Source organism: Coturnix japonica, chromosome 7 (genome assembly GCF_054131305.1).
Source record: "Coturnix japonica strain WE chromosome 7, WE-NBRP24, whole genome shotgun sequence".
Lineage (NCBI taxonomy): Eukaryota > Metazoa > Chordata > Aves > Galliformes > Phasianidae > Coturnix > Coturnix japonica.
Genome location: NC_140669.1, coordinates 18,307,631 through 18,317,979, shown reverse-complemented (window position 1 = coordinate 18,317,979; position 10,349 = coordinate 18,307,631). Strand labels below are relative to the sequence as shown.

The window sequence follows — 10,349 nt, the reverse complement described above, 5'->3', positions numbered from 1 at the left end:
CTTGCTGAAGTCATGAGAGCTCTCAAAATACATTGAATTGTAGAAGCAATTCTAGTCTAAGTCCTAGACCACACACTTTTTCTAAAGCGAAAGAACCTGATGCTATTTAGTAATACCCTGTTAAGTAGTAAGGCCTGTTTTCTTAATATCATTCCCACCTTTTCAGCATGCAAACAGGAATTGTTTATGGCACAGTTCAATCTATAAATAAACTGTTTCATAAGTTTTAAATTACCTGTAATAACTCTGGTTGCAGGATGACAGTGTATCATCCAACTCACTAAAAATGGCTAATGCTGTAAAAGAAATTTCAGATCTTATGCTAATGGGAAGATACTGCCGTCTTCCTCCATCGTGACTTCCTGATATTACGCTCACATTATCATAATGTGTTTATCACAGACCAGGAAAGTTTTGGGCTAAGGCTGGGCACTTACTGCAAAGTCATAGTGATGAGCTGATTCAGAAGCACTGTTTATTCTCTCTTAAGAGAATATGCTGACAATCCTGGCCATAGTTCTGGGTTTCCTTGTCACTGCCAGCAGACTTCCCTGGGTAGCCAATAGCTTCAGCTACCTACAAACACGGATAGATATGAATATGCTCAACGTATCCCCCAGGGAATTCTCAATGATAACAGTTCTTCAGTCCAGTGCCTTTAAACCTCATTCACAGATCTCCAACATTCTCTATGAAAGGTAATTAAGAAAAAAACACGCACTGGGGGAGCCTAGAAGTTGAAGGCCGCTCGCTGCCATGGCCTACGTGCTGCTGCATCATGTTTCACATATGGGGCAACCGAGGCCACGCTGGAGTGGTGCACCCTCACCGGAGCCCCTCATGAGCTCTGCTGTGTGACAGCAGCAGGCCCTGCCCATCATCTCTGCACCATTATGTACGCACACAGTGCTTCACGCACATTTCCTGGCAGAGTTCAGTTTCCTTGTTTTCGTCGTGTCGCAAAACACGAGGGACATAGCGGGCAGATGGCAAGGGGAATATTAACATCCCTTATTGTGACTGAGAGAAACCCGTGTGCACGACCTGCTCGGCCCCTTCTGCGAGGCGAGGCGTTATGTTCCTGCCCGCAGGACGCTGCTGTAGGGCTCTGCCTGACGCTGGAGCCGCTCGGCCGGACACCAGGTGCGAGCAGCAGCCGCCAGCTCCTTACGCAACCGCCGCGGCCCCGAGCCCACCCCGACAGCGGCCGCCAGGGGCCGGCACGGCAGCCCGTCAAGCGGCGGCCGCCCGGGCGACTGTGCTCCCCGGGGATCGCCGGCCGACATCTTAGCGCTGCCGGAGCGCGGGCTCCGCCGCCGGCACCACACCGAGGTGGCTGAGAACGAGCGCAGAACCGGGCCGGCCCCAACGGGCACCGCGGGGGACGCAGCCTCCGAGTGACCCCGCGGCCAGGGCCCCGCCGTCCCGTCCCGGTGTGCGCGGTGCCCGCGGTGCTGGGGCCGCCGCCGCTCATTGTTCCTCGCAGCAGCCCCGGCAAACAGGAAGCCGCCTCGGCGCGAGGCGCCCCCCCCGCCCCCGGCGTGTGACTGACAGGCCGGGCGGCCAGTGCGAGCGGCGCCGGCGCCGAGGCGCGGCCAATCAACGCGCGCGCGCGAGCGTAGGCGGGAGTTCCGGGCTGGCAGGCGGGCGGGCGGGCGGCGGTGTCGGCCGGGCCCCCTCTCCCGCTGCAAGCCCCACCTTTCGGCTTTCCCGCACCGTCAATCAAAATAGGAAAAAAAAGCCCGGAGTAGGCTCGGGCCGCCGCCGCCGCTTCAGCCCGTGAGCACAATAAGCATGTCCCCGGCGGCGGCCGCCTAGCCCGGCCCGCGGGGCCTGCGCGCCAGCCACAGCCGGCCCGCCCGCCGTCCGCCCCGCCGGCCGCCCGCTCGCACCCGCGCCATGACCGGTACGTACGCACCGACCGAGCCGCCCCGCGGGGCTCCCCGCTCCTGCTCCCCGCTCCTGCTCCGGCCCCGGCGCGTCCCCCCGCTCCGGCCCCCGAGCGTCCGCGCGGCAGCGAGGCGAGAGCGGCACTGAGAGCGGCAGCAGGAGGAGCAGGGGGAGGAGGGAGAAGAGGGGCAGGGGCAGCAGCACGGGGAGGAGGAGGAGGAGGAGGAGGAGGGCTCCGTGCGGGAGGGCGGGGGGAGCGCCGGGGTTAGAGGGGGGGGGGAGGAGGGAAGGGAGGAGGGGAGGAGGGGGTGATCGCTCCCGTCAGTGACGCTCCCCTCCCCCTCCCCGCCGTGCCCGCAGCTCCCGAGCAGCCCGTGAAACAAGAGGAAATGGCTGCCTTGGACGTGGACAGCAGCGGCCACGGCGAGTACCTGCAACACGGCAACGGCAACGCCTCGGCCTCCGCCGCGGCGGCCGCCCCCCAGGTAAGCGCGGGCCCGGCCGGGCCGCCTTCCCCCCCCCACCCCCCCTCCCTCCCCCGGGTGACACGTTGCGAGCGGGCGCCGGTGCCGCCGCCGCCGCTTCCTGTGCGCGCGTCTGCTCGGAGCCCGGCCGCCGTCCCGCGCTAACCGCCACCCACTTTCTCTCCCTGAACCCGCCCACTGTGGGTAGGACGCGCAGCCGTCACCGCTCGCTCTGCTGGCGGCCACCTGCAGCAAGATCGGCCCGCCGTCGCCGGAGGAGGATGAGGCCGCCGCCGCCGCCGCCGCCTCTCACTCTGCCGGAGCGGTGAGTGCCCGCCCCGCCGCTCTCGCACGGCCTGCCGGGGGGAGAGACGGCACAGCCAGCCCGCCCGGGGGGAGGGACGGGACGCGCGGCACTGCCCGCCCGGGGGGAGGGACGATCGCAGGGCCGACCTGCCAGGAGAGGGGTCCCCGGGCTCCCCTGCCTCTCCAGGAGGAGCCGGGCTCCCGGGAGGAGGCGGGCGGCTGGCTTCCCCCCTCCCCCGCCGCCATTGACTTTCGAACCGGGGGCCGGGCGGGAAAGCTGCCGGACGCGGCGGTGCCCGGAGCCCGAGGCCGCCCCACCTCCACCTGGGCGCAGCCAGCGGCCGCGAGCCGGAGCCGGAGCCGCGCCGGGCGGCGGCACAAAATGAAGGCGGCCGGCGGGAAGGATGTCGTTAGCAGTAAAATGGCTGTTAGGAACCAGCGCGGCGGCGGAGAGCTGCTTCCTGTGTCGACGCTGTGTTTTCGAGACGCGGTTACCACGCGGTCCCTCCTATCGCCGACCGAATTTCCGTCCTTATCTTTCTGTGCCGTCTGCTCCGAAGGAGCCGCGATGACCTTGGGACCGTGCGCGATGAGATGGAGCTTGCACCTAGGGATGTGTCCGCGTGTGGGCTAGGTTAGCGTCTCGGTAACAAAAGCCTGATGGAAGCTCGTTCCTTCCTCAGTCGGTCGACCTGTTCTCTCTGTTGGCTTAGGCTCGTGAGGTTGGCAGAGGTGTGGGGTGTCTTAAGACAAACGGCATCTAAAGATGTCGATATGTAAAAGGGAGAGTGCTTAAACGTCCGTAAAAACGTTGTGATGGAGCCTCGTTTGGCCTCGTGTCTTATATTACCTCTGCGGGGCTTTTTGCTTGTTTGTTCGCTTACAAGGAAAACCAGCAAAAACGCTCATTTTTTCCTTTCTTTTCTCCTCTTAAAGCAAATTTCCTGTTATTTTGCTTGTTTTAATTTGCTGTACGACAGCCTCTTGGGGGGTTTGTGGTCTCAGTTTTCAGGGTAGTGCAAAAAAAAACCCCTGCAAAGCAGTCTGCTGATGGACCACGTGGCTTTGGCAGCTCTTTATTTATTTATTTATTTTAAACATGAAAACGGTAATGACGGAGTTCAGCTTGCTACAGGCTCAAGTGGTAACTGTTAAAATACTCTGTGTTTTCATCTCTGTGTTACAGCCTATTGTATGTGAAGGGACACTGAAGCACAGGGGAAATTATGAAGATATATTCAAATTCTTTCATCCTTTCAGGCACTCTTTCTCCTAAGCTTGTTCATGTGTTGAAGCAGTTGCCTTTTGCTGGCTTTGGGTTTTGTTTCATAATAGCAGATGCACAAGAGTGGATGTTGGTTTTGTCTCTTGCATAAACACACACATTAGAAAATGAATGATACTGAAGTGGTAGCTCTTTCTCCTATGTCTGTCTTAAGGTTGTTCTCATTTTAAAGCTGGAATTGCGCATGGTGGGGATGGGTTTATTGTTTGGCATGGTACAATGGTCTGAAGGTACCAGAACAGGATATGACAAATAGTCCCCGATAGTTCAAAGTGGGTGATCAGGTTTTGAAGTGGTACTTTTGTATTCCTGTTTTGCTTGACTTTACGGGGCTAGGCAGAAACAACTGGTGAGAGCTCAAAACCTTAGTGAAAAATGATACCCATGCAGGCTTACTGCTTTCCGTACATGCAGATAGGCCTCTGTAACAAACCTGCAGTGAGTTAGGTTATATCATTCTAGTGATTTCTCACTCCTACAACATTTCTCGTGAATGATTCAAAATATTTTAATGGGCTTTAAATGTAAGTTGAAGGAGGTGCCAACAGTAGCTGAACTGGACACTGGTGTTAATGAAGATGACCTTAATTAAGGGAGGGGAGTGAATGAGTGAATCCCTGAAACATCTTCCTGGTAAAAAACAGAATAACAAAAGGGGTTTAGTGACATACAGCTATTTCTCATCTCCAGAATGTAACTTAAAGAGTGGTAGGACACAGGGGGAGGAGATAAACAGGCTTAAATGGAGGTAACCTCATAATTTGTAGGGAAAATGAAATGTGCAAGGCTGGGCACAGACACATTGTCCTCATGGGGTTTGTGGTGGTCATCCCTTCTCCAGTACTGTATTGGGATGAGTATGGTATGGCTGATGGTGCTTAACTTGGCAACTGGGTGGCAGTTCTTGCCCAGAATCTTCAGACCTGTGTTGTGGTCCTGACTCCTGAACGTCTAGTAGAATTCTCAAGCTATAAACTGGAGATGATAAATGAGTAGGCTTTGTTTCTAGAATTAATTGAAGAACTTATGTATAAGGATAGCGGTGCTGTGTTACAGGGTTATTTTGATAATGCTTTGCTGACATTCACTTGGTAGGAAACAGCGGGGCTGGAGCCAGTACGCTGGACTAGCCAGTTACTGCACATGGCCTTCCTGGCTGAAATGGTATGTTGCAGCTGTTCCCCCAGAGACCTGGAGGATGATTTAAAAGTAACAACAAAACTCCCATAGGAGTGCAGGGAATATCGTGTGTCTGGGATTTCAGAAAGAGCTGGAGCTCATTGGCCCCGCTTTGGGCCTGGGGGCTGGACCGTGTGACCTTTAGACGTTCCTTCCAAATGAAATGATTCTGTGATTCTCTGTTTGTACCTGAGCCCAGGCCTGCTGGACACCAAGGTCATGGCACTGGAAGGATTAGTGTGGAAGTAAAAAGGGTAACAGAAGAGGCAACTGCTTGCTATGGAAAGAAAGTGAAGAAGATTGTTGAGAGAATTAAACCTCTTCCGTGAACTGGAGAGCTTTTCTGTAGCTCAAAAGGCTTTCAGCTTTGCCTGAGGTTCTGGTTAGAGCTATGCTTACTTTTAGATAGCAAAAAATTAGCAGGCGTTACTGTTGATCTTGTCATTGTTGATGGGCATCTCAGTTTTTCAGCTTTGGCTTTGCAAATGTGATTTGCTCTGTCTGCGGTCATTTGTCACCCGTGTTTTGTGTTCTGCCTGCTTAGTTTTGGTTTTAGTGTGGATGGCCGTAAGTTTGTGGCCTGCTGTGACCTGGGAATCTTCTCCTCAGTTGCGTACTGCTGTATCCAGGGTTTGTCAAATGCTTGCCATGGAAACTTCCCCTCGAATCCTGCTGCCTGCTGGTGCGTGGAAAAGTCGTGCTGGGATGGGGTGCCCTGCTGGCTGACCTAGAAATGACAGCTCATGTATTTTAACCTCTATGGATGCCTTTCTCTCCGTTGGGACTTTGAAGCTTGAGAGGCTTTAGGTTGGGTCTTGTTTTTTTTTTCCACTGTTTATTGCTGACTAATAAATCTACTTAAATATTCATCTTTAGGTTTCTTTTTCATTTTGCTGTAAATATTTTAGTTTTGTTCCATTTGCAACATTTACAGAGATTTTAAAATTAAGTGAAAAGGCGAAGCAGTGCAGAAAATGGCAGAGCCATGTAGAGAGGAAAGAACAAAAGAGGAAGCATTCCAAAATTTCAGTCTATCAAAACTTCAGTGATCACTTGAATGGTTTTGGGGTGACCAAATGATTGTTTTAGAAGCCGCAAAGGTGGGATGGTAACCAGTTGTGTTGTGCTCTTCTACTGCAATACAAGGCAAAGGAGATGCTCTTGAACTCCCAAGGGTCCTTCTTACAGCCATGCTGGGCATTGCTGGGATAGGTGAGGGTAAGGGTGCAAGATTGATGGGAGTGAAGATTGGGAGAGCTGGAAGTGGCAGGCTGGCAGAGGAAGCTGTTGGCCCTGACAGCTTCCGAAGAATGGGAGCTGTCAGAGTTGACTGCCCCAGTTGTAGATGGTTGATAACAGCGCACTGTGGGCTGCACTGATTTATTATACATTTGTTTTTTAGAAAAAAAGGTAGAGAATGATTCACTAGTACTTACCAACAAGATGTAGAAAACATTTGGAGAGGTTAATAATTAGCAATATGAGGAAGATAAGTATCATTTCTGTGCTGTAGACAATGCATTTCTTTGTATGCTTTGCAAATAAAGGAGTGTTATAAGACTGTTTTGGCATATCTTCAGCTTTAGAATTGAGTATTAGTGTCTCACAGAAATGAATGCAAATCTGGAATAACAGTTTATTTTTGCCTTAGAACGTTACTTTAACCTTCTCAAAAGCAACTGGCTTAATCTCATTCTGGATGGACGTAGTGACTGTGCTGATATGATAGAGAAATATGTGGGTCTTTACACTAGGCAGAAATATGGATGAATACTGTGCATTAGTTATCCATACTTCTCAACTTTTATTGCATTTCATATTTTGAGGAAGCTCCATTTTTTTTCAGTATCCATTTTCTCCTCTTTGGACAGTAGAGCTTTCTGATGCTGGGTTTCTGTAGGTGAACAGATGCATTAGAATGTGTTTATCCTTTGTAGAAAAGCCTGACTGGGATTGTCTTGCCTCTCTCTGTTGGAAGTTGGAAAGGACCTCGGAAGGTTGTCTGGTCCAACCTCCTTGCTGAAAGTAGTGTCAGTGACAGCGGATTGTTCAGGGCTGTATCCACTGGCCTTTGAATATCTCCACGGATGGAGATTCCGCAACCTCTCAGGGCAACCTTTGGTTGCTTTGGTCATCATTACAGTGGAAAAAAAACCACAATTCTTCAAACAGTTTCCCTTATATTTTGATTTCTACCTATTGCCTCTTGTCCTTTCACTGATCTTTACTAAGAACCTGGTTCTGTTTTATTTATATCCTCCCATCAGATATTTATGAACATAGCTAAGATAATCTTCCCCCCTGGTCCTCCCATTTCCCCCTTGCCCCCACTATCTCTGAAATATTAAACAGTGCCAGCTTTCTTATCTGGTTTTGTACATCAAATACTCCACCCTGAATCATCCTTGTGGCCCTTTGGTGGATTTGCACCAATATGACCATCCATTTGTTCCAGTGGGGAGTCAAGAACTGGGCACAGCTCTCCAGATACGGTTTTACCAGTGTTGACAGATTGCCTTCCACAACTTGCTGGCCCTGTGCTGGGGATGAAGTGCAGGGTGCTGGTGACTGCTTTTGCTGCAGAGAAATGTTGCTGCCTTATGATGAATGCATCCAGCAGCGTCTCCATGTCTTTTTCTGCAAAGCTGCTTTCCAGCCAGTTGGCCCACGGCCTGTTCTGGTGCATGGAGTTACTCCTTCCCAGGTGCAGGATTTCACATTTCCTTTTGTCTTCTGTTAAAATTCCTGAGGTTTCTGCCAGCCCTATTTTCTCTCCCGTTGAGGTCCCACTGAATCATCTCATTTATCACCCACCCTAGCCATTTTGTAACTGCAAACTTGCTGAAGATGCACCCTCTTTCATCATATAGGTAATTTGGTGACTTACAGGTAATTTTGGTACTGGCTCCAGTTGTGACCCCACTGGGATTCAGTGACCAGACTCCAAGCTTGCGTTTTTGCTGCTGGTAGCAGCACTTTGAACCCAGCAGTGCAAGCTTTCAGTTCACTATATGTTTGTTTAGCCTGTACTTCATCAGGCTATGAGGATATAATGGGGTGAGGGTCTCTGTTGAAAGCATCACTGAAGCAGCTGTAAGCAATACCCACACCAGATCTTATCTGCCGAGCCAGTCATCTTATCATGGAGGGCTGTCAGGTTTGTACTTACCCTTTGGTAAGTCCCAGCTCACTTGTTCGGATCACCTTCTTGTTCCTGTGTTTGGAAATGGTTTTCAAGGTTTTTTGTTCCATTGCCTTCCTCGTAGTTAAGCTGAGGCTGGTTGACCCCAGCTCCTCTTTCTTCATCACCTTGCTGATTTGGCAGAGCTCCAAAGCATGAGGAAAATTTCATGCAAGCTTCTACTTGGAGTTCTATTTGGCATGCAGTTACATGGGTGTTAATACATATGTAGATATTAATAATTGATAAATGAATTTACATGCAATCTGCTCAGAATTGGTGCCTTGTTGCCACGTCTCATTCATTTATACTGAAACATTCTTGTTTCTGCTAATGTCAGGGATTGTCTTAATTTAAGCAGCTTCTGGACTAAAGGTGATAAAAGAAAACTGCTAAAAGTTTTGAGCCCAGTTGTTCACCTTAAGCAACAGAACGTGAACCTTCTTTAAGTGAGATGCAATTTTAAGTGTGTGTCACCAGATAGGGATTGTTTTTTTCCTAAATAACATTTTAATCAGCCCCTGGTAATATTTTATTGCAGCGTTCTTTGATTCTCCGTGAAGTTTTGATTTGGAAAATGTATTTCTCTGAATTGAGTGCTTACGAAACATACAACAGAATTAATTTGCTTTAACTAGCAGCTTTGTGTCATTTGAACCACAGTAACTGATGTTGAGCATGTTTTTAACCTAAGGCAATTACAAGATAGAACATATTAGCTCATAGTTTAATGACAGTTGAAGCAAGTGTATTTTATCTTATTTGTAATAACCCAAGAATGCACAGATAGTTTACTATAGCTTGGTAAACACATGGTATTAAACTCACGCGTTAGAGCCCTTAGTCTTTCACAAAACTATAATTTGGATGAGGCACTGGCCAATCTTGTTCATAAGGCACATGGTTTTTAAATGTTCAGGAGCTCCTGACTCATCTGTCTACATCTGCTTGCTTGTTTTGCCCTTACTTTATTTTAGGACTGAATAGGTGACTTACTGAAAGCTGCAGCAAAGGGCAGCATGCCACAGACCAGTACAGATAAACCTGGGGAGCTCTTTAGCTGCAGGACGCAGCTGGTCAGTAATGTACGTCTGGTTGGGCACATTTGGCCAATGTATCCAACACTGCCTACAACACATCCCTGTGAGGACTGGTGTGACTTTACCTTGGTGAGGGATGTTTTGTATTTTTATAGTTTTCACAGGTTTATATCTTTCCCTCAATTTCCATCAGTGTGCTTTAAGGCTCTTTTTAAAGGTATTCTATCCTCTGTATTTATTTTTCTCCCCTCCTTGAACATTTGACTTAATGCTGCATTAATTTTCTCTTAAATTGAAAAAAGAAAGAAAGAAAGACAGTTCTTCAGGCACGACAATTCTGGCTCAGAAAGATCTCTTTGTTCTTCTGCCTAGAGATGATACAAGGCTTGTTAAGGAGGCAGAGACAGGCTGAATAGCAGTTGTGCTTTCTGTTCTTTGGTGCTACTTGACCTTTCTTCAGGTGGACGTATCACTTCATTTTAATTCTTCCTGTGCCTGGCTCCAACTTTTCTTTTTGCTCTGTTGCTGTTTCTTGTTTCCTGATGCTGCTTTCAGTGAGCTCCCGGTTGCTCCAGGTGTTCTCCCACTTGTTTGAGCAGTGCTGGTACTGAGCTTTCCACAGGTCCCTGTCCTTGCTTCTTGACACACGGAGCATGGGTTGCCACCACTCAGCTTTCTCTTAAAGGAACAGCTGCAGTAACTGCTGCCTGAGTATCAGCTGATAAGGAAAAGAGCTGTCGCTTTATCTGTACTCTTAAAGTATTTTTCATGGGTGGCTGTGAGACAGCAAGGAAACAAGTTTCTTTTAGGAGTGCTGTAAAGATGAGTGAGTGGGCTGCAAACATTGCTGCTTATACTTCAGTGGTAGAGCTCTGAGTTACTACAACAATTTTTAATTGCTTGAGGGTGCAATGAAAGATGACCCCACGAATGAACCCTAGACGTGTCCTACTAGCTCAGGAATCATTGAGAAAAGGTATAACAACATCACTTGTTGCTACATG

At 49.7% G+C, this 10,349-nt stretch overlaps 1 protein-coding gene and 1 long non-coding RNA gene across 6 annotated transcripts in view; one reads left to right on the top strand and one right to left on the bottom strand.

Moving 5' to 3' along the window:
• Nucleotides 1-461: 461 nt before the first annotated feature.
• On the bottom strand, nt 462-1,956 carry LOC146760098 (uncharacterized). Its single transcript, XR_014947981.1, has 2 exons — nt 1,919-1,956; nt 462-576 (listed from the first exon to the last, which is right to left on the bottom strand). It is a non-coding gene; the product is annotated as an uncharacterized LOC146760098 (long non-coding RNA).
• Nucleotides 1,700-10,349, top strand: part of SP3 (Sp3 transcription factor) — a 30,159-nt gene continuing 21,509 nt past the window's right edge. For 2 of the 5 annotated variants that reach the window (XM_015868444.3, XM_015868443.3), the window contains exons 1-2: nt 1,700-1,906; nt 2,251-2,375. In XM_015868444.3, the coding sequence (XP_015723930.1) occupies nt 1,900-1,906; nt 2,251-2,375 (132 nt within the window). In that variant the 5' untranslated portion in view covers nt 1,700-1,899. Of the gene's footprint in view, nt 1,907-2,250; nt 2,376-2,562; nt 2,680-3,153; nt 3,295-10,349 lie in introns of those variants that run through there. The other 3 variants (XM_015868441.3, XM_085552553.1, XM_085552555.1) reach the window with 3 other exon arrangements.